This window comes from Berghia stephanieae, chromosome 2, assembly GCF_034508935.2.
Source record: "Berghia stephanieae isolate SIO BIC M18660-M18661 chromosome 2, UCSD_Bste_1.3, whole genome shotgun sequence".
Taxonomy (NCBI): domain Eukaryota; kingdom Metazoa; phylum Mollusca; class Gastropoda; order Nudibranchia; family Aeolidiidae; genus Berghia; species Berghia stephanieae.
The window spans coordinates 83,397,419-83,422,418 of NC_088361.1; the positions used below are offsets into that span (position 1 = coordinate 83,397,419).

At 36.4% G+C, this 25,000-nt stretch overlaps 2 protein-coding genes across 3 annotated transcripts in view; one reads left to right on the forward strand and one right to left on the reverse strand.

The window, feature by feature from the left end:
* Positions 1-64: 64 nt before the first annotated feature.
* On the forward strand, positions 65-19,136 carry LOC144965674 (methylmalonyl-CoA epimerase, mitochondrial-like). Its single transcript, XM_078901254.1, has 6 exons — positions 65-250; positions 1,772-1,819; positions 5,424-5,531; positions 7,342-7,401; positions 8,429-8,515; positions 9,682-19,136. The coding sequence occupies exons 1-6, from the start codon at positions 191-193 to the stop codon at positions 9,832-9,834; spliced, it is 516 nt and encodes a 171-aa protein (XP_078757380.1). The 5' UTR covers positions 65-190; the 3' UTR covers positions 9,835-19,136.
* Positions 19,137-22,645: 3,509 nt separating this feature from the next.
* The window catches only part of LOC144965675 (26S proteasome regulatory subunit 8), a 19,334-nt gene continuing 16,979 nt past the window's right edge, over positions 22,646-25,000 (reverse strand). For both annotated transcript variants that reach the window (XM_078901255.1, XM_078901256.1), the window contains exons 11-13: positions 24,685-24,795; positions 23,553-23,639; positions 22,646-23,153 (exon numbers count right to left, since the gene is read on the reverse strand). In XM_078901255.1, the coding sequence (XP_078757381.1) occupies positions 23,100-23,153; positions 23,553-23,639; positions 24,685-24,795 (252 nt within the window). In that variant the 3' untranslated portion in view covers positions 22,646-23,099. The remainder of the gene's footprint in view (positions 23,154-23,552; positions 23,640-24,684; positions 24,796-25,000) is intronic.

Here is a 25,000-nt window from a genome sequence, read left to right on the forward strand (position 1 = left end):
ATAATTGTAAATTGAGCCGCACATGGACATTACTTTACTTTCACTTTCGCTTTCAAAATCTTGCATCCTCTCTCTACTTTCGCTTCCAATACTGAAGGTTGTTTAGGCTGAGTTCTTGGCTCTAAATCACTATCGACAAAATATTATAGTAAAACAAAAACTACAACAAAAGATTTGAAGGCTTATATTAATGGCATTCAGACATATAATTCGAATTTCCTCTCTTTTAAAAATCGATTCATCTTATTTGGTGAGCCATCATTCTCTTTCACTTTCACTTTCCCCCGTGTTTGAATTGATTGATGAATAATTGAAGAACAAAAGAATGTCATTCATTCATTTGTTTTTGTATTTGATGAATTTGTATTGTTCTAGGTTTATTAAACATTTTAATTTGACTTTGATAACTCCAGTCCAGTGGATGCCGATTGGCTCACTGTGTAAATTAACAGTTCAGTAAAGCAATGTGAATGTGAAACAAACTCGTTTTTTGGAACTTTATTTTTGGCCCTTACACTTACTAAGTTACTGAACTGTTATTTACTGTTATATAAGGTGGCGTTTTTATACACCTCCGTTGGCGGTGATGGTAAATTGATGAAAATGTTGCTGCATACGCCCATGCGTTTATACAATAAATTAAAGAATAATAACATTTATTTTAAAAATCACAAGTAAAAAGGAACATGGCACACACATACTGATCTCAAATAAATAAATAATTTTATAAAATTAAAATCAAAGTTTTTTCAAAACATGATAAAAAGTTTTTGAAAAACAAAAAAAAAACAAAAAAACAGAAAGAAAAAAAAACAAAACAAAAATGTTGTCTTTCTCAACAAAGTAAACTTTTAAAAAAAAATGTCTACTATGGGAATCGAACCCAATACGTTCAAGGTTAGAGTCTGACAGCTTGTCCACTGAGCTATGGAGCCACCTATCTGGTCATCACATTTAATAAGGTCTTTCTAAAACATCATTTTACCTTCAATGCAACTTCTATTTTCTGATTTTATATGTCGATTTTTAAAATTATTATTATTTTTATCTAAATTTATTAACAAAAACATCCTACAGATGTCACAATATAACTTTCGCCATGTCCAAATACAGAAACACAATATCGCTGATGAAATTGGGTGGGATGCGCATGCGTGATGGAGGTGTATAAAAACGATCCGTTAAGATACACCGTCAACGGAGGTGCATAAAAACACTATGTAAAGTTAAAGACACCATGGCCATGGCGTTATTTGTGAACCTATGTGGGGAGGCCTTCCGAAAGCTCCTACATCCCCAGTTATCTTTGTTTTTTTTATAATGTTCTCTAGTAGGGGGTTTGGGAGGGGGAAAACTTTTTTTAAAAAAAAGTCTCGCCCCATGTTCATTCATATTCATTCTTAATTATTAATACTTAATATATATGAAAACGTATTTACATTTTGAATTATAAGAACTTTTACTGAATACATATTATTACTATCTATTAATTGATACATTGATAGACGGTTAATTAGTTAATTGAAAAATATCTCTGCCAAATTTCTTTTCAATTTTCATTTAATCTCCTAATTTCTTCTATACTTACCGTACATGAAAATGATTTATAATAATCTAAATAAACCTTATTTTATGACCTTTAACATGATACCCAACACTTGCTGAAACAAAGTTACTCTCTCTGATAATAGTTACAGTGATTTTAAATCTGTCTTCTACAATGTGTGGAGACATATTGTGACTATAAGAAAGCTTGAACTTTTCATTTCAGTTACCAGCATCGAAATTCCACAGATCCAGCTGTCTTTCTGGCAAGAAGGTAACAACCCCCCACTCCCAAATAAAAAACAACTCCTCACATGAAATACTTAGAACAGAGTCATAAAGAAGATGAAATGTAGGGTACTATTTCACCCCGTTCAATTGTACTGTGCTCCACAATTCTTGGACTTGATGTTGCATGATTCTTTTGTATGTTTGGTCTCTAGTCTCTAGGCTGGTTTGCATATATATATATATATATATATATATATATATATATATATATATATATATATATATATATATATATATATATATATATATATATATATATATATATATATATATATCTAAACAGGATACTAGTCCAATATAATTGACCATGTATGAATGAGTGTCATGAAACTAAAGTGCACCTCGGATCCTATATGAAAACTTTTTAAATGCCCTTTTTCCCCCCTATGATTACACTAATTTAAAAGCCACATCACGTTCAATGAGGTTCAAAACCACATACCATGGCTACAACAAAGTAATCACTATCTACCCAAGAACTCGTCCCTGAGTTGTGTTTGAAACTGTTTGGAGTGCATAACACCAAGGAACCACTACCAGGTTGACTTCCATCTCACTGTTGACCAGACTTGATGTTGCACGATTCTTTTATTTGTTGGGGAATATTATTTGATTATGAGACTTCCTGCACTTTCTATCACATTTCCTTATTCTTTAAACTAATGCATAATGAAATCTGCTCTTTTTAAATGTATTAAACCTTAAACAAGAAGGGTGATTTTAAAAAATAGATATCGACTGGTCTCTCTCATGAAAGTTATGTGCTGATCCTAGTTTAGCAATAAAATCTATTATTATCTCAGTGAAGATCCTTAAAGTATGGTCTGGGGCTAGGTGAGATGAGGTGAGGCCAGCTGGTTGTTTTTTGTTGTTTACTGATCAATGGATATCTTTCTGATCTATGACCAAGTGTAATTTTATTTGTATGTTTTTTTCGGGTTTTTTTTTTCAACCATGCAAAATCCATTACATATATAAAATTCTGTAATTAGTTTGATGAATATATATATATATATATATATATATATATATATATATATATATATATATATATATATATATATATATTTATGAGTGTTGGTGGGTACTTGTAGGTACGAAAGTGCTCGATAATGGTGGTTAGAGCTAATGTATAATGTAAATTTTCACTCACATTTTTTTGGCCGAGACAACTCGTTTCTGTGTTTTTTACACTTCTTCAGTCAGCGTAATCCATTGTAATGTCCGTAGAAAACTCCAAACTAAAGTTGTTTCGTTGTGTAGTGGTGATTAGTTTTGATGTGTATTGTGATGTGCTCTCATGTTTATATTATGAGTGTGTGTGTGTGTATGTGTGTGTATGCGTGTAGGTGTGTTGTGTGTTGTGTGTACATGTGTGTGTGATATTGTAGTGGAATGTGGATGCGGCGGGGGGGGGGGGGGGGGGGGAGGAAGAGGGGGAGGAGGGGTATAATGGGGTCGGAAGGGGGGGGGGGGGGGGGGGGGGGGGGGGGGGTTATTTGGCCTTTTGCGTTTTGAGCTTGAATTTGTTAGAGTGTCTGCACATTGTCATCAGTTCAGATCTTTTGTTTAAGGTGCTATTGTTTCTGTGGTTGTGTGGTAAAATCTCCAGTTTTCTCTGTCAGGCATAAATTGCATTTTCTAGCACCGCATCTGTAGGGCTGCTTTGCTTGACGACCTCCCAGGTTATTGTTGGTGTTTTTTGTGTGTTTATTTGTTCCCAATAGTGCATTGCTAATTTGGTGCTTTTTGCTTTGCTTTCATTAGTTATGGAGGCTTTGTGGTTGTTGTATCGTGTTTTGAATGGGGGTTCTGTGCTGCCGATGTATTGTGCTGCGGTGTTATCAGTGGTTATGGTGGCTTTGTGCAGACACTCTAACAAATTCAAGCTCAAAACGCAAAAGGCCAAATAACCCCCTCCCCCCCCCCCCCCCTTTCCTTCCCCCCCCCCCCCTTCCCCCCCCTCCCGACCCCATTATACCCCTCCTCCCCCTCTCGCCTCCCCCCCCCCCCCCCCCCCCCCCCCCCCCCCCCGCCGCATCCACATTCCACTACAATATCACACACACATGTACACACAACACACCTACACGCATATACACACACACACACACACACACACACTCATAATATAAACATGAGAGCACATCACAATACACATCAAAACTAATCACCATTACACAACGAAACAACTTTAGTTTGGAGTTTTCTACGGACATTACAATGGATTACGCCGACTGAAGAAGTGTAAAAAACACAGAAACGAGTCGTCTCGGCCAAAAAAATGTGAGTGAAAATTTACATTATATATATATATATATATATATATATATATATATATATATATATATATATATATATATATATATATATATATATATATGTATGTATATATATATATATATATATATATATATATATATATATATATATATATATATATATATATATTGAATCGTGTTTGATACAAATATGGTATGAAAAGTGCACGACATGTAGTAATGGAGCGAATTATTATTTTTTAAATGTTTACCACAATGTTTGAGACAGTCTACATTAATGTTTCAGGCTTAATTCGCCATCGTCAGGACTGAGTTGTTTTGTTGACTGTTGTTGTTTGTTGAAGTGGTTCCGGTTTGTAGTTAATTAACAAGAACTTCCGGCAATGTGGACACGTACCGTACATCTCACTTTTCGTATTGAGTGTGGCTTCATGAGGGTGTTTGATTATAGTATATTTCTCTTCCAGGCATAAGCTACATTGTTTTGATGTTGGTGTGTATCCTGTTGCTTTAGATAAAATTTTCCATGAAATGTTGTGGTCTAGTTTGTTGTCTTTTAATTTCCAAATATGTTCGCTGAGTTTTGTGGATGATTTTTTGTTAGTGTTTCTAAATGTTGAGGTGTGGAGGTTGTATCTTGTTTTGAAATTATTTTCCGTTAGTCCTACATATTTTTCTTGCTTGTTTGTTTTAGTTCCGGTGACTGTGGCTTGGTAAATTAAACTTGATTCTAAACATTGTTTGTTTATGTTCCTTATTTCTGCAGTTGCATTTTCTGGTGGGTGGGTTTTGCTCTTGTCGGTGGTTTATTAATCTTTTTTTGTTGTGGCTTGAAATTATTTGTTCTATGCTGCGCATACACGAGTAGCTTATTTTTATGGTATTCCTGTTGATAATTTTATGTAGCTTGTGGTTTTTTGGAAAGTATAATCAAACACCCTCATGAAGCCACACTCAACACGAAAAGGGAGATGTACGGTACGTGTCCACATCGCCGGAAGTTCTTGTTAATTAACTACAAACCGGAACCACTTCAACAAACAACAACAGTCAACAAAACAACTCAGTCCTGATGATGGTGAATTAAGCCTGAAACATTAATGTAGACTGTCTCAAACATTGTGGTAAATATTTAAAAAATAATATATATATATATATATATATATATATATATATATATATATATATATATATATATATATATATATATATATTCTTTCGTATTTTTACATTGATTTATTATTAATATTCTTGTTATTAACAGAAAGGATTATCTTTTTTCTTTTTGACTCATGTATAAACCAGTTATGGAATCTTGGAAAGATCAACCACATTGCCCTGGTTACTCCTGACCTTGACAAAAGTGCAGCTCTATACAGGGATGTCCTCGGAGGAAACGTTAGTGGCAAACAGGTTGGTGGGGTCTCTAGTCTCTAGGCTGGTTTGCATATTGTGGCTATCTAGTGTAGTGGTATGACATTCGCTTTCGGATCAGAAGGTCCTGGGTTCGAGCATCGCTCAGTGCATAGTTGAGTCCTTGGAGAAGGCTCTTTACTCACATTCTCTCACCGTACTAAGGTGTAAAATGAGTACCTGGCTGTTAACAGCTTTGTCTCTGTCCGAAAAAATTGTAATATCGCCTAACAGGCGTCATGTCCCATCCTACATATTAAATGTTGCTGTTGGCCAGGGACCCTTTGTAAAACGCTTTGAGCATGTTTAGTGTATATTGCGCAATATAAAAGCTTTATTAAAAAAAAACAATTTTTCATATCTCATCTAAACAGGATACTAGTCCAATAGAATTGACTATGTATTTATTGAATGTCATGAAGAACCTCGTGTTACTAAAACTAAAGTGCACCTCAGTTACATCAACCTTCAACCCTATGAAAACTTTTAAAATGCCCTTTTTTCCCCCCATATGACACTAATTTAAAAGCCACCTCACATTAAATGAGGTTCATAATCACACACCTTGGCTACAACAAAGTAATCAAATCTGCAAATTTTATTCCATATGGTGACAAGAATGGCATAAAATAAAATCTGCACCGCTTTCAGAACTCGGTGAGCTTAGTTATAGATCTGCATTGTCTGGTAGACCACTTTCACAATATATAATGCACTAATTAGGGCATAGGGGTAAGTGTGAGGGCATTGCGTGTGTGTGTGAGTGTAGGGCAAGCAGTAGCATGTCTCAGTGTCAGCAGCAGCAGCATTACTCACAGTCACATTGCAGAGGGATGGTTTTGTCTCTCTTTGTTTTGTTGCGTGCATGTGGTAGGTTGGTTGTGTACACTTATCATTGTGAAGGAAGACCAGTGGCGTGGTGTATAGAAGAATGAGACCTTTGGGAATGAGAAGATTACATTTTTGAGATGGTGAAAGCTGTGAAAGAGGGTGGGGTGTGTGTGTGTGTGGTGGGGTGATGTGAGAAGATGACCCATTATCCTTATCAAGAAGGGTTTAAGGGTCAATCCTGTGAGTGTCGTGGTACTTATGGGGTAATGTGGCAAGGGGGGGGGGGGGGGGGGGGTATTGGGAGGGTATTCCATTTATTTTTCATAACCTTAAGTAAATCCTTTGTGTATTTCTGTCAAAAGTGAGACCTCGGATTCTACAAAATCTTGTTCATAACACACATTGGCCTCAAGTTCTGTCGACTTTTTTTGTAACTTAGATGCTCTGTAATTATTGTGAATAGCTTGAATTGGATTTAATAATTAAATGGAAATATACTATTTGTATATATTTACAGCTGGTTTCAATGGTTTCTTCTATTTCACTCGCATCCCAATGCTTTATTCCCCCAGCAAGTCAATGGAATCGATTTTCATACACTAAACAATCATCTGCTAGCGCTCCTATAATACCCATCACTGACTTCAATAACCATCAAGTACTGATTCATACTTAAGTCTAGTACATAGCTTAGTGTTTGTTATGCACCTCATTTGAGGACAAGCAACACAATGTTAGGGCCATAGATTTTCAATCATAGCATCATCACCCATTCAGTCACTGACCATGTTCAACATTGATGCCATATATAGTATATATAGACATAATGAACGCAGTGGAAAATCAATTATGAATCTTTAATTTTGAGTCTAAAAGGCATGGGTCCTTCTAGCCATTTGATCATTTATTTCTCTGGTTATTTTGATTGCATTTTATTTTTTTCATTTTTTTCATTTTCTTGGTTTGATCTTTCTTGCAGGCTTTACCTGACCATGGAGTGACCACAGTGTTTGTGGAACTGGGAGACACCAAGATTGAGGTTATCTTCAATTTTGTAACATAATCATCAACATCATCATCATCATCTTTTCTGCGTGAACTGCGTGCTATAATTACGATAATTTTCTGTCACACCAAAACATTAAAACTAAAGTTTTGTTCTTTTTATGGCATTTTCACAGAAGTTGCAGTTGTAATTCAATTTGTGGCCTGTTTTTTTTTTGTGTGGCTTAACTGAACGTTATGACTTCTTGTACACTTGAGGTAGATATCGAAAAGTATAATGTTTCAAAGCATCAGACAGCCAAGTGTAGTACAGCCTAGAATGAATATATGGCTAAGACTGTGGTAAAATCATGATACAATTATTATGTAGAGGAATGATAAAAATGAAAGGAAAAACAATGCATTTTGAAGCTTCATATCAGCATCAATTGGAATTGTATGGGGACTTTTAAAAGGTCTGATATTTTAGAAGATGAAGGCATCATAACTGGCCATTACTGCTGATCTCTGAAAATATTTTTTTTAGAGTATGACAGTCATTGGGTGTGAAGAAGTTAATGACAGGGTCTGCTTCTTTATTCTTGGAAACATATTTGATAAAATAAAATTCCTTTTATTCATCCCCAAGGGGAAATATATCTTTAGGGTCTGTTCCAAGGGAAGACTGAAATAACCCAGGCATCAGCTGCAGTGTAGAGCTGTAAAGTGAGGTGACTCGCTTAAAGCCACACAGCACTGCGGGTAATCAAAATCTACACAAAGCAAAGACCATATTGCTGAGCCACGCTGCCCCATAAAAACTCAGAATTTAGCATAGGTAATGATATCAAACATGACGTCACCTACATTGCAGGTCAGTTGCATAGAGAAAGTAGAATCCAAGGAAATATAAAAATGGATGATCTCATTTAATGGAAAACCAAGGAAAAGCTTTAATTGGCCATTGGCAGGACTCTTTCATCACTTGTCTCAATTGGAAATCACATCCTGTTGCACTATATTGATTATGATTCATGATGATATATGAATGCCTTGTTTTTTTAAATCACATCCTCATACAGCTGCTTCATCCCCTCGGAGAGAACAGTCCTATCAGTTCTTTTCTCAAGAAAAACAAAGATGGAGGCATGCATCACATTTGTATTGAGGTAAATTTGAAAAAAGAAAATGTGTGGAGGTTGGGGAAGCCGGAAGGGAATAGTATTACTTGAGGTCTTAGAATGTAAAACTGTAGTGGGATGAATTGAGATGCCTGTTTAAAATTAACAATACATACTGGTAAATTGTTAATAATAATATATTAGATCGAAGATTTCAACAATTATTTTTTTTTATATATACCACTTGTGTAGTTAGATTTAAACCTCATGGACGTATGCAACAACATTTTCATTAATTTACCATCACCGCCAACGGAGGTGCATAAAAACGGTGCGTTTTTGTACACCTCCAACGGAGGTGCATAACAACGGCACCATTTTTTAAACCCAAAAGATCAAAACAAAGCTACAAATATTTTTGGTCATGTTCTTCAGACTGGACCCTATTAAAGGAAGTAATGAACCTTCTCCGATTGCAGCACAATTAGATAAAGTGAATTAAGACACTTACAGTCACCTAGTTTGTTTTGAGTGTATATTCGTTGGTAGGCTGCTGGCTTGGCTCAGGTTCACAAGTATTCTAGTCCATAGAGTTGAATCAGTTAAAATGGTCCTTCTGAACCATGCAGATGTTGCTGTTTGTTACAATTCTGAGAAATAAGTTAACGAGAATAAAATGGAGTAGAAGTTTCAATGTTATTTACAAAAACGGGTATTGTGGATGTTTTGGATTTACCCTTAGCCTTTGTTAATAAACCTTCCTTGTATCACTCATTCGACTTAGTCTTACTGTTTCATTTCATTATGTTTTGTTGATAAACTGAAACCTGACTGAAATATCCTTGTCATCTATCTTAAATTAAATTGAAGCTTCTCTTCCATTTTGTCACTGATATTTATTTCTTAAGAACAATAGAGCCAGAGTTTACCTCTGCTGCTGTAAATTAAATTTCAAAAAGTCAAAATTATGAAATTTTCTTCAAATTAAGGGAAATAAGGTTTTTGTTTTTTTTAATGACGAAAACATTGCACAACTGGATAATGCTGAATCAAAATGTAGTTTTTGTTATCTTGGTTCAATGCAATATATGAGAATATTGAGGTGATGTTTATATATGTGTATGCTATTCTATTTTTAATATCAGTGTTAGAAATTTGAATTTCCTTCTCCAATGGCAACTCTATTCATTTTACAATCACTATATCCTTGTCAGGTTGATGACATAACAAAAGCAATGGCAGATCTCAGGGCCAAAAATATCCGACTCCTGAGCCAAGAGCCCAAAATTGGAGCCCATGGAAAACCGGTCGTCTTCCTCCACCCGAAAGATTGCGATGGAGTCCTGGTGGAGTTAGAAGAGGCCTAGAAGACGTTAGATCTGATGTGTGACATTTTGATTGATCACCATTAAATGGGGTGCTTTACATCAAGTGGAAATTTTGCCTCAGCAGATTTGGAGTTTTTTTTGGTGTAATTCCAGTCTTGTTGTAATTATTTTTAAAGTCTTTGATCTTTCATCAAAGAAAATGACTTCCAAAAGAGTAATTGGTGTACTTTAATTGATCCAATACCAAAATAGGCAAAATTTTCTCTTGAAACCGAGTTACCTGATTTGATGGTATATGTACCATAGTATACAAATTGTGACCATCTCAATCTTGTGTTATGATGGGGTGAACTGATGTATAATTATGAAATTACAGGCTTTTGTTTAGTAGAACGAATTTCTTTCTCATTTCTAATAATTGTAACTTCTTATCATTTGTGTTTTAAATGGACAAAATCCCATCTCAATATTTTGTGTTATGAAGACTTGGGGAAAATCCATCCAGCCAACAGGGCAACGGATTATGGATCTCAAAGTCATTATCTTGCCAACCGAGTACCGGATTACGGATCTCAAGGTCACCATCTGGCCACCGGGGTACCGGATTACGGGTTTCAGGCCAAGGAGTCTGACCGATGGAGAACCGGGTCACAGGTCTGTGGCCAATGGGTCACGAGGTGTTCAGTATCATGATTCAGAGGCCGCTTATGTCGTCTTCTGCGTTTCTTATGACTGTTGGGCTCTCTATCCATCAAACAGTCACATCAAACTTGTGGTCTGTGCAACATCTTAGATGTCAGGTTGGCCTGATCTTGCAGGATACATAAAATGATGTCCATGTCATTACGGATAAACTCCCTCAAGTACGACTTAGTTTATGCTGTAACAGTCTGTCCATGAATCGGTCTGTCAGGGTCCAGTTCAGTATCGCATTGGGCCTCTGCTGGTTTGCTTTTTTGCTTGACAGGCTCTCCAAGTTTTGGCCATATTTCAACAGTGACTCGGTTGGTTTCTGGGAGCGTAGGTGAAAATGGTGCATGAGTTGTAGGGCAGTAATGTGAGGTTTGAACAATGCAGAGAGAATGTTGAGTCTTCCTTCTGTGTCCAGTTCGCATATGGGTTGGAGGAGTGTCCATCCTTGTTGATCCTCCGCTGCCAACTCGCTACCTCTACCTTTGACCACTTTTTCAAAGGGGTAGGTGGCCAGGAGTGTTGAGCCACTGTGTTCGTTTGGAATGCGCGATGCTCAAGGTGCTCTATCGGAAATTCCCAAAATGATTGATCTATAAGTTTCAGGGTGTCCAGGGAAATCTAGCCTTAAAATTTCCTACCAAGTGGTGGAATTTCCTACCAAGAATTTTATCAATTCTTGCCATCCGCACACTGTGCTATACGCTTAAAAAAAAAATTCCTACTTAAAATAGGCCTTACACAATAAAGTATATAAAAAGACACTACTACTATACCGTCATAGTCTGCACTGCAGATGGGTTTTAGTATGTTTTCCTCAGCCAGTAGCTTTCCTGTGGTAGCACAAAAAGGACAATAACTAGTTAAAACTTCAAAGTCAATAATGAGACCTGTTTTCCTCTCAATGACTAATCTGATTCCAGACTTCAAAGTGTGGCCTCGTTTGTGCCAACTCCCATCAAACGAAATGTGAATATCTTTCACATCGTATCTTGTTCAGGGTATGCAGCCTTTACGATGAGAACAGATTTTTGCAGAATGTCTTGAGAAAATGTGTCTATTCTTTTTTAAATTGTTTTTGTATGAAGTGAAAATGTTTTGTGATGCAGAGAGGGGATGTTCATGATTTCAGAAAAATTGCATAAACCTGCATAGTCCATTCCTGTGGCAGAGGCAGCAGCCACAGCTCTACGGTTAACATCAAATACTTCAGCACTGCATTTCACTGATGTCATTGTTGAAGATACTACATCAACATCACCACAGCTCTCACACTTAACATTAAGAGAAATTGCCAGAACCACAGTTCTTTTGCCTATTGTTACAGAAAAGAGATTTCAGTGTTTCTAAATTAACTATTGAAGAAGGAAGTAATGATACTTTCTTATATTCCTTGAGTGCAGGATAATATGGATTTCTTCTTCGGTGATGTTGTCAAAGGTTTTCACGAATTGTAGTGCTTTGATGAGTAGAGTTTTGGTGATTGAAGGGTAGAAATTACAGATATCAAAGATGATTGCATTTTGTCGTTTGTTTTCTGTGTTTCTGTACCAGTTGATAACTTCAGCAGTGTTTCTCCATTGGTTGAATTCGGTTTCCTAGACGATTTTGTTGTTGATTCTGTCTAATATCTGTTTACTTATTTTTCCGATTTGTGATTTGCATGGGTTTATGAGACGGCATTGTACGTTGTTACGAAAGTTTGATTTATGGTCTTTGATAGTAATGAAGGCATTAGATTTTGCTGTGGTGTCTATTCTGACGCTGAGCTGTAGGTTTTCGGCGATGCTTTTGTCTTCTGCTGTAATGTCAGGTGTCGTAGATGGTGTTTGTTTCTTGTACTCTGCTTGTATATTTTTGTCAAGTAAATGTGTGTATTCCTTAGGGATGAGCTTGTCGAAATTTGTGGTTTTGTCAGCGGCGACGTAAACATTGGAGTCTTGATGTATTGATCACATGTCTTGTTTTAGTTTGTTTTGGAAGGTGTCTTTGATTTGTCTGAATTTTATGTTTCGGGTGATGTCTGTCATTCTATCTTCGAATTCTCGTAGTTCAGGTATGGATGAGGCTGGTGTGGTAGATCTAAATCCAAAAGTTTCTTTATTTTTAACTGTTTGGTCAGGGTTTAGGTAGAAAAAAGCTCGCCATCTGGTGTTACTTATAAATTGTTCGGTTTTGTTGATTAGAGATTTTAGGTATTGTCTGCTTGTCAGGATCGGGATGTTCTTTGTCGAGTATTAAAAATTAGTACTTACGAGGTTCATTTCTGGTTAAAATAAAGTGCTCGACAGGACAGTAGAACTGGAGCAAATGTATGAATAATAAAAGCAAAAACCATGAAATAACAGTGCTCAACTTTTTGATAAAAGGAGCTATTTATATATACTGCTCTATCGCAAATCAAATATTGTAAAAATAATTTTGTACACTAAAACAGAACAAAAATAAAACCAAATATTTACAATATTTACAAGTCATTTTCATCCATCCTAAAGCGCTTTGAAGTGCTCCTCTTTCTCACTAATTTGAGAAGAAAGAGCAGACAAGGCTTCTTTTTTTCATCGACTCAAGGCATTGCTCTGAACTATTAACCCTTAATTTACCAGGAGTTTATGAAAAACACATGCGTAATTTACCAAGGTAAGGGGCATAACCCTGGATGATTTAATTACTGACTTCAATAAAAAATTCATTTAAAAAAAAGTTGATCTCTGATTTATTCCAAATTTGTTGCAAATGAAAGGGAAAAGGTGAAAGTTTAATACAAAATTCAATTTGAGGCATCCAAGATGTTACATGGATAGAAAAAAAAAATCCAGAAATTCAGTCTCTTAAACAGAAAAGTTGACATGTTTTTGTCATTTTCATCATTTTAATTCAATTTTTCATGAAACTAACTAAAGCACAACTCATCACAGAGATGTGTGTTACACAGTACACAGCCAAAAACAGTTTCTGGATGCATTTTTTTCTGTGCTGACGTTTTTGGCACGGCACTGATAACACTGTTTTTTGTGACCAGGCAAGCAAACACGGTGGTGGGTAGGACGGTCCTTTGTGGCCAATCCAGCAACAGCAAGGGTCTTTTCCAGTGATGATTTTTTTTCTTGAACCCCCTTTCATCAGACTCCGGGCAACAAAAAGGTGAAACTGACAATGGGTTAATGATTTGGTGCCTTCGGGACGAGGCATGCTTTTGTAGATGATGTGAGCGTTCAACACTGAAACTTCCATCAAATACCAGAAGCAACATCTCCACCATTTATGGCTTTTTCTGTCAATTGGATAGTAGGAGCGCATTTGGTCATTTTTATCAACTCCACCCTTGTTTTGGTTGTAGAGAAGCACAGACTGAGGAACGTCTTTGTTGAAAATACCGTCTTTAGTTTTTCTTGGCATTTGACCGATCGTCGCTGATGCATTTGTAGAGAGCATAGAAAGAGGGCGTTTGTCATGCCGACCAGTAGGCAAAAAGGTTCCCACACTGCCGCATTCTGCACTCTCCTTTGGGCAAGTTGCCTTTAAGATCAGTGGGGCAGTCTTTTCTGTTTTGACGAATTGTTGAACAAGAGTACATCTCCTTTTCAAGTAAGTCCCGAGTAAGTTTCACAGAGCTAAAAAAATTGTCAAAATAAAAATGGTGGTTCTTATAAAAAAATCTTTCACCTAGTTGAGACACAACATAATGTCCAGGTCCATTTGGGATCAGCCTGGCGTCATTTTTTGCAGTGTAAAATGAGAATTCTGACATATCCAGTTGTGAAAATCACATAAACACCATACTATACACCCCAAGGGTTTGGCTTGGCTTGATATATTGCTTGAAATAAAGTCGGCCTTGAAATGGGATCATTCCTTCATCGATACTCAAGGCACAATCAGGTTAATAATATCTTCTGCAAGCATTGAGTCAATAACAGGCCTCACTTTGTAATGTGCATCATGACCTGGCTCACCCCTAGGAATAAAGCCATTGCTGTTGGCGAGATGAAAATACTGTGAAATACTTTGATATCTCCTTCTTGGCATTACATCAGCAACGTGGGGAACCCTCAGAAGATAATCATTTGACCAATAAAATATATAGGATGGTAGTTTTTAAACTCCAAACATCATGTTGATGTAAAAAAATGTCGTCAGAGGTAACAGGGCGGAAGTTGGCTGCATTTCGTTGAGTGGCATAGATGTTCGTTTGATCAGCCATTTCAACGATCAAATCCTCAGGAATAAAAAGGTTGAAGAAGTCAATTGGATCATTTTCATAGTCCATTTAGATAAAGACCAGTAGAAGATGTGAATGGTTCTATGGTGACATGGTCAAAAGTTGATGCCCACTAAAGTTCATTTGGATCATGACCTCTCTCTCTACTCTCGCTTTTGCTGTCACTGTCATTACTGTCCAATAAGTCGTCAGTCGAATTGTTATGAGAAGGAATATCATCAACATGGTCATATTCAATGTCACTTTCATTACCATTCCCTTCTTCTGATCAATATGTCAGTGAACAGGTTGTGAAGACGTTGATGAACATTATATACTTGTTGCGAGTCTTATTGAAGGTCCAAATTACATGCATTGAAGAGCAGCATAGTATCATGGAGGAAAATGCAGTACAGACGAGAGGTTGAGCCGCTCAAAAACTTGTTGACTCGCCTGCTTCATCGTTTTTGATGAAGAAACTTGAAATGCTAGGTGATGTTGATAAAGCAACAGATTTATGGTGTTTCTTGATGGCAACATGTAATTTTACATCATTCCTGCCACCCGAGGAAATACTGAAGTCTGAGTTGCATGAACTATAACACAAAGGATATCCCTTTCTTTGATTCAGAAATGGTAGGAAGCTCTTTTGTAATGGTTGGTGTCATAACAAACCTGATCAATATGTCAGTCTACAGGTTGAGAAGACATTGATGAACATTGTGTACTAGTGGCGAGTCTTGTTGAAGGGCCAAATATCATGCCATGAAAAGCGGTGTAGTATCATCACGTAGGAAAATGCAGTACAGATGAGAGTTTGGGTCGCTCAAAAACTTGTCGACTCGCTTAATCCTGTCAAATTTCGAGCTTTTTTTGTTCACTCTTAGAGCGACATACCTGCCAACCCATAGTGCAAAAAAATAGGATGCTTCTTCCAAAAAAATTGGAGTCTAGGGAAAAAAATAGGGGTAAGCAATGTTAAGAGGAAAAAAAAAACTTACCCTAGGCGTAGCGGCGGAAGCATCTATAAATATAACCCGCAAAAAACAAGTGTTGAGGTGAGCTGGCTGACAAATTGTATGAGGTATGAATGTGCCAAGGTGAGGTCTGAATAATTATGTGTAATTATAAATGACAATCCTTTCATTCAGTCAGGGAGAAAACAAACTGATTCTATAAATCATAAAATAATACAGGCAAGCAGGTGGCTTCCACTGATTTGCCAAGTTTATCAAATTCAAAATGGTTAAATTTACACACACAAAATATATATGTACAAGGTTCAAATTTACAAGGGTTTCTGGTCCAAATCATTGTGAATTCGTAAAAAAATATACAGACTAAATCTATGTACAAGCTCCAAATTTACAAGGGCTCCAAATCATTGTGAATTCATAAAATATATACAAACACTATATCTATGTACAAGCTTCCTCAGGAAATGGTAAAAATTAATTCGAATTTGCAAGGTGTTTTGTGGTAGCACTTCTTGCAAGTTTTAACTGGTCAGCTGTCAGCTCCACTTCATAGCACGTTTTGTTCTGACTCAACATATGAACCTTTTGAACTATGACTGAGATTGGACAACACTCTGGTTGACATGGAGGCTCTGAAGTCAGTCTTGCACTTTCTGACCAGACTAAAAACACGCTCACAGTCAGCATTACTGTGAGGAACAACTCCAATAAATGTCCAAGCCTTGTCCACCCTTTCACAGTGTAACATTTCAGGGGTGAGCCTGTCCACCTGGTAAGTCAAAAATTGTGTTTCAATCGTGTCTATTGAAAATCCCTGCAACACAGAAGGAAAAGCCTTCATCAAAGCCTCTAAAGAATAAAACCCAAAAGAAGTTCTGTTGTTCGGGGCCATGACTCCTGCATGTGCAAGTAATGTACTGCCCACTGGCAGCTAACCAACAATATATTTGCATGCCTTTGCAAAAAAATGCTTGATGTCAGAATAAAACGAACGTTCTTCATCTGTTGATAACTTGCCATCTTACATCTGACATTCAATATAATCCTTTGCAGCCCTTCCAATCACAATATCTTGCCTATGCTTATGAAGCTTCTTATCACTAAAATCAATCTTTAAAAGACTTCTGCATTCGGAAATTGCTTTTGGGGTCAAGAACCGAATGCAGAGAGATGTCAATAGATCATAGATTTTATCCTGCATGATGTGGAGCTGGGAGTCCTCTCTTTGCAAAAATGTGTTTGCATCAACAAAGAGTGGCAATGTCGGTGCCAAAAATAAACAGTATGCCCTGCTATGGGGATTATTAAAAAAGTCCTGTAATCGTCTGACTCTCTCCGATTTGTCTGCCAGGCCCAGAAAGTAAATACTAAGAGTGTCAAACTGAGAAACAACCCTTTCAACACAAAGTAAAAGAGAAAGCCAACTAGTGACGCCATGTTTCAAAATTTTTCTCACCACCTCACCAGTCTCCTTACATAAAGAAATAAATTCTTGGTTACGTTTGGTACTCTTATCAAAATAATAATAAATATCCATCGTACTGCTAATTCTTTGAATGGTCCTTTCCATATGGTTAAAAGTTTACTTGAGTCATCGGGTAAGAGTATTAATACTTTGTCACCAATCTCAAATTTTCTTGATTTGCTTTTGCGATCAGAGTATTGTTTGTATTTCTCTGCTTTCTTACTGACGGATTTCTGTGCTAGTTTACACGTGTCCTCTATTCTGTTTTTCAGGTTTCTCACATATTCGTAAGCAAACATCATTTCTTTACTATCGTCCTCATTCCCTTTACAAATATCAGCTACTACGTTGATAGGGCCCCGAGGTGATCGTCCATACATCAACTCAAATGGGGAGTAGCCTGTCGATTCTTGGGGTATTTCCCTATATGCAAAGAGCGATGAAAACTCAGTCTGGAAAAAGAATTTTAATGGCTCCCACTGCTCCAGCAGACGTGTTACACAGGCATCAAGAGATAGCCAGCGGGTTGCTCCATGCTTTAATATTTTGTTGAGGTGAACTCCACATTCTAGTTGAAATTTCTCAAAATCTTTTTTTACGTTTGGTGCTCTTGTCCAGAAAGTCATAAATGTCGACATGCAACCTCTCGACTCTCAATGTTCTTATGGAGCTCCTTACTTTACTGCCAGCTTTGGCCGCAAGGTGAAGAAGACAACAGGCACAGCCATTAATGTAGACAGCAGGATTTTGGTCTCGAATAATTTTAGCCATTCCTTTGTGTACCCCCATCATGACACAGGCATTGTCACAACAGAAGGATGTCACATTCTTTCATGGGATGGAGAGCTTCGTGAAGTGAGACTGAATCATCTCAAAGATATTTGCACTTGCAATAAATAGTGAAGTCAATCAAATGAGTAGAGTGAGAAAAGAAGAGTAAAGAGCTCTTTCCAAAGTACTCAATCTGGGAACATCTTCTTAAATAAAGAACCTGCATGCTCTGCCACAGCCATTGGAAAGTTATGTTCGATTAAAAAAACAAGCAAACAAAATTCTCCATGTGTAACTTTCTTTTGGAAAGCCTCTGCTTCATCATATTTGCTGAAGAAACTCGAAATGCTAGGTGATGTTGAGGAAGCAACAGATTTATGGTGTTTCTTGGTGGCAACATGTACTTTTACATGTACTTTTACATCATTCCTGCAACCCAAGGAAATACTGAAGTCATAGTTGCATGAACTACGACGCGCAAAGAATATCCCTTTCTTTGATTAAACAATGGTAGGAAATTCTTTTGTATAATCCGGCCGAAATTTACACAAGACCTTTGGTTTCTTTGCAGGTGGAGCCATGGCATAATAAAATCCAAAAGAATTTGAAGTCACAAAAAATATAGATTAGGTTTGAGGAGAGATCCAGCGATGTTCATTCAATGGAAAACAAAAAGATTGAAAAACAGATTCTGCTCTGGCCACACAGTGTGGCCAATGGCACTGAAAGAGTTGAAGATTAAGCAACAAAATTTGAATGTTTTATCCATCGGTTAAAAAAAATAACTACTAAGAGTTAGTTTTTAAAAGCTTATGATATTGCCAATCACCACTGTAAAATGCAAGCATGAAAACGGGATTCAGCCATACAGCTTTGTGCCATCAATTAGGACTGGTGAAATAAAATGCAATAAATATAGAAGTCAATTTTTTTTTTTAGGACTGTCAAAGATTTTGTCTCACAGGAGTGGTAAATAAAGACTAGAATGGGATTTTGCCTCGTCAACTCTAAATGTGTCTTTTTAAAAATTCCATAAGACCTGCATCTAATTAATTTTATTCTTTTCTTTTTTTTTCTTATAATTTTACAAGCCGATTTGAAACTTAATTTTCCATCAATAAAAACTACCACGCATACAAATGTTAGATGTGATAGGGGGACCAATATATGCCATTTTTCAATGACTGGTTGAGACAAAAGATAAGTCACTCGAATAAATGTAAATCCACCACCAAAATTGTGAAAGTGGTCTTTCAGAGCCACAGTCAGAGAGTCAAGGTATATTCTGCTGATTTTGTTGGATCTGGCAGTCAGAAAGTACTTCGCAATAGACTTATGTCCTATCCAAAGGGTAGCAAACAATTGCTATTGTCCATTTCATGCTATAGAAACCGGACTAAACACCTGGATCTGAAGGAATATTTCGTGCTGTACTTTTGGCAGTACATGACTGACTGAACTGAGGGGTCAAAAAAAAAAAAAGCCACTGAAGTGGGGACCCAATCCAGTCTCCTGACTTGATGACTCAAGAGATCTACCAATCGGGACCACCAGTCCACTAGTACTTACTCACCAGCTTCACTACCTGTTCTTTATTTTGTGCAATTAGAATGTTTTACAAAAAATTATTGTAAAATTAGCATCATAGGTTTGTATCATTGGCGTTTTTTAAAAAGATATGTTATCTAGCTTTTTCCATTTTGAAAGAATATAATGGAAAGAAATTGCAATGAATAATCCATTCAATTATTTTGTTTTAATTTATTTTTCGATTTCTGTGATACGATTATTTGATGCTTTTGTAGGTGTTTGAATGAATAAACATCAATTATGTATACTTTTTACAAATTGCTCTTTGATTCTTTTTGTAAACTTAACAATCCATGTATCTGGGTGGGTTTCTTTTACTTCCCATATTGGGCAGAAGGTCACTTGATTTGTTTGTCTTGTACCCCCCTATATGTTTTCTTAGTTTGCTTTCTGTCTTCGAGTTGAAATGGGATTAGTTAGTTTTGTCCTGACCTTGGCTGGGAGGGAAACGGTCAAATGATGTATAGTTGTAGTTTTGAGAGACAATGATTTTTACCTTGTAAATCATCTCTGTGTTGTGTACTGTTACATTATCTGTATAGAATATATAATGGTTTGTAAACATTTGAGAGTAGGTGGTCTCAGACTAAGCACAATGATACTAAAAGTCTCCTCCAGACACAAGCACAGGATCCCTTTAAGAGGAAAACATTCAAATGTCAGTGATAGTATGCTCCTGGAATCTAAATTTGTTATTATTATTTAAACAATTCCCCTTTGTCAACTTTTTCTTGTGTGCTTTCAATTGTAAAGCTATAATTTTTTGACTATATCCCATTTTCTTCCTTTTTATTGGCGCTGAAATGATCTAAATGTATCGCAAGCGCTGTAAAACTTTTAAAAACATAAAACACAACAATCCATATTTGTAGGCGGTAACGGTAATGTAAGAACACACTGATCTGTGCACTAATGAACTAGTGTAAAGTGACTTTGGCCGAAGTCTTCGTTAATTAAAAGCATAATACTAACCCAAAAAATTCGTCATAAAAGAAGACGAAAATCACGGGGGAAAAGTTAATTGCGAGTTGTAATCAATAGCTAAGCCAATGGAATCAGTTTCCTTGAGCACTTCAAAAAACTCACTTTCGTTTGGTGATCATCTGTCTTCTTTTGTGACGTAATTTTTTGGTCATTATCAGGCCTTTACTTTAGAAAGGCTGTGTGGCAGTTGCTACCTTTTTTTTATTATTGTTGTTTTTATTCCAGGCCTGCCACAGGTAACAGATAAAAAGTCATACTTTCAGACGTGTCCTCTTTTCAGGGACAAATTTGGGGAATTTTTTTTTGACAAATCTGGGACTTAATGAAGATGTGATGGTGATGATGATTTTTGTAGTAGTACATGTGGTGGTGGCAGTGATGGTGATGAATATGTTCATATTGATCGAGTCTCTATCAGATGAAGTGTACTTTACACACAGGGACATTTGAGATGGTTTGCCTGTTAATGGGGTTGATTGTTGTTTCTGTTTTCCAGGGTTTTGCGACACTAGCGCTTATGACATAAATTTAGCAAGAGAGAAGGACAATGGTGGGGATATCAAAAGCACATCTGCATGTCTGGTTTGAGACAACCTTAAAGTTCCAGCTACAACCAATAAATAACAATGTGAAATTGAATGTAAGATTCAATGAGATAATGGCATTGTCCTTCGTCAGTAGTGTTTCATTCATCTTGTTTTGTTCATAAAGGGGAAACCTGAAATATCCATTTTATCTGTTTTCGTATATTAAATTGAAGCTTACATTCAATTTAACATTGTTATTTATTTCTTCGAGCATCCAGCAGCAACATTTACAGTACAGCTACAACCAAACACACTGGGACTGGGATGGGTCTTCTGACATCCCTTGGTGGAAAGAAAGGTCATTTGATGTTTTGTTTTTTATTAAAGGGGTTTTACAGCACTTGTGACACTTCAGGAAAAAGCGAAATAAGGTAAAGTTGCAGACCTTAAGTTAAAAGCACCAAAGAAAAAGTAAGACAAACTATCATGGCAGTTTTTTGCATCGCAAATGGCCAAAAATCGCTGATTTGCCCGCAAAATTTGCTTTTTTTTTTTTTTCAAATTTTCGAGATTTTGTACATGGACACGGATTGGGAAAACAGATGTAGGGGGATAAAAGTAGGTACTCCAAACACATTAAAAATTTGCTGGGGCGAAAACAACCAAACTCCATACTCAAAATTTTCAAAGGAACCCACGACACATTTTAATAAAACATCAAACCAAAGGTAGTTTGTCTCTATTTTGAATCTGATTCCAGGAATGCGGTTGTTTATTTTGTTTGATGAGACCTTGAATAAAGAAAGGGGGCAGAAATGAAAATGAGTTGAAGAAAATTTATGGATTTCATGGATCATCATCTTCAAAGTCTGATATCTTGAAGGTGTTGTGTTCTTAGTTGAAAGATGACGTTTTGCCTCGGGAGGCCAGAAGATTTTATTTGTTCTACTTTTAAGAGTTTTGCTACACTTATAGGTGTCATTTCAATAAGTAAAAAGGAAGACCATAAAGGGAAAATAGATGAGATGTGAAGTTAAGAGCCCCAAAGAAATGCAAGTCAAAAAGAGGACAGAAGATCCCATGGGAAATACATCAAATGTGCCGATTTCGACATTACCGATAAAGTCACAATCAAAGGATCCCGTTATAAAGGATACACTAAAATGTTTAAAAAGTATATTCAAACCTTAATACGAAAATAGTAGGTACATACCTCAAAGAGAGATAATTTACAAGGGGAAAAAAGAAAAGAAAAAAAATCATACATTCTTCCTTTACAGCTGAGGATTCCTTCTGGGAGAAAAAAAACAAAAAACAATGCCAATCCACAACTAAGACGAGAGCAACTTGGAAAGGGAAAACAGGTAAAGGGAAAGATAAGACAAAACAGGTGGCTTCCCTGCCATCTATCATGGTGGAGGAGGTGATGATGATGATCTTTTTTTTTTTGCTGGAATAATAAAATCCAATCCAATGGGGGAAACAGCTTGTAATAAGGAAAATCGGAAAATGGGAATGAGAGCAAAGACATATCAGGAATTTTCTGACAAAATCAGGAGAGTTGACAGGTCGGGATTCCATTCAGCGGGCTATCCAGGAAAATGGTTGATGACTGACTGGAAGAATTGAATTTAACTCTAGGATATGCTATATAATTTCATTTTAATTCAAAGATTCAATATCGTGGTCAAATAAATACAACCTAAAGTCAAATATGTGATGACATAATGCGAAAATGGAGAAACCTTTCATCAATCATAACCATACAAGCATACATCCACCTGTACATACTGCATGATAAAACAAATTAAAATATAGAATATGAAAAATATAAAATGCTCTGTGGAGCACATGACATGTAAAATTTATGATTAAAAAATATGTTCATATTGTAAGAAAAAAAAATAATGAAACATCCAATCAAATGCCTCATAAACACATCAGCGGTATAAGCATCATCATCAGCATCCATACAGACAGGAACTTAAAACGGGAAATAATGAAATGAAACATTAAAAAGTGACAACATCCCAATACAAATCCAAACCATCATTTTCACCCCATTTACATCCGAGATGAGATACCTATGTACAGATAAATTACTTCCATTGTTTCTTGATGGAAATATTCTTTTCAGAATCTTTCAGCATGATCTGTAAATGAAAATAATAGAAAAAAAAAAAAAAATTATTGCACAAAATGATCACTCTGTATTTTGTAAAACATCAGACTCAATAATAAGACCCAAGTGCTGATTCAATGAGAAAAATATTTTAAACATTTCTTTAAATGGCAACGAGAGAGAGAGAGAGAGAGAGAGAGAGAGAGAGAGAGAGAGAGAGAGAGAGAGAGAGAGAGAGAGAGAGAGAGAGAGAGAGAGAGAGAGAGAGAGAGAGAGGAAGAGTGGAGAAAGAGAGAGAGAGAGAGAGAAAGAGAGAGAGAGAGAGAGAGAAGAGAGAGAGAGAGAGAGAGAGAGAGAGAGAGAGAGAGAGAGAGAGAGAGAGAGAGAGAGAGAGAGAGAGAGAGAGAGAGAGAGAGAGAGAGAGATTTACCTTTGCTACAGCTAGTTCAAAATCTTCCTGTGTTACATGAACACGTCTCTCCCTCAAAGCGTACATTCCAGCTTCAGTGCACACACCCTGCAGATGAAAACAAGTCAATATTATCAAAATAAGATGGTTATGGGCTCATTGTTGTAATGGAAATACTCTCAAACCAAATAAAAATATTGCCCATTATAAATAAAAATGTATCAAGTCATATTCATGCACTTTCTAGAAAGGAGCAAAATTAATATTAATGTGACTCCAACATCAATAAAACAGGTGCAGGACTGCCAAGTTCAGAAAGTCAAAATGAGGGATGGAATAATAGACACACGCACACACACACAAATACACACTACAAAATGAAATTGGGACAGTACCCGACAGATACAATACTACCAATTGGACGTAGTTTAAAATATCTTGGTCACTTAACTTATTGGAGGTATTTTATAATAATACCTCGGTCATTGACCTCCCTAAAATATATTAATATCTGACATCAACTACATACACTTTGTAGGGACTAATCAGACACACAAACTGTGTATTGATTGACCATAAAGGATATCACAGTCATATTCTCCTAATACTAATAACTACCAACAACTGGGCTAAAATGAGGGACAGCAGGACAGTGGTCCCAAATGCGGGAAACTTGGCACCCCTGCAAGTGTGACATCACTGTATAAACATAGTGAATACTCTTGTGGTGTAAAAGGTTAAATATGACAGGTCATGGTATAATTGAACCAATACAGTAAATGGTTGTAATGCATTGTCATGTAATGGGAAGTCAAAATAGTCAAATCTCTTTTTCACTTCCTTTGTTCAAAAATAAATAAGTTCTTTACTTTAAAAAATAAACATGCCAATACAACAACAATAATATTAATAATAACAAAGACTGTAATAATATAATATTAATAATAGTAATAAGAATAATGTAGCAATAAAAGTAATAATAATATTAACTCTTTTGGTGTATTTAGCAACCCAGCCGGCATTACAGACCTACATCTTCAAGCGCATCTAGCAACTAAAGAGTTAACAACTGTACTATTTCAATAATTCAAATAGAATAATCCATCACTAGAAGAGACAATAAAAACAGCAGACAGATTGAAGCACTATTTACCTTGACTTCTGCCCCTGAGGCTCCAGGCATCATCTCAGCGATCTTCCTCAGATTGATACCACGAGTCAGATTCATCTTTCTGGAGTGGATCTTCAGAATGTCCAGACGAGCCTGAGGAGTCATACAATGAAAAAATTATACAAAACCCTGAGTTAAAATTGTTTTAGTTTCAGGAGATAAATACACTAATGATTTCAGAATTTTCAGCACATAAGGAAAAAGAAATGGTACGGTGCAAAATTCTTGACAAATTGATAAAGCTCCATCAGTGTTTGATCCAATCATAACTCCTAGACAAACGGGCATGGTTTCTCCT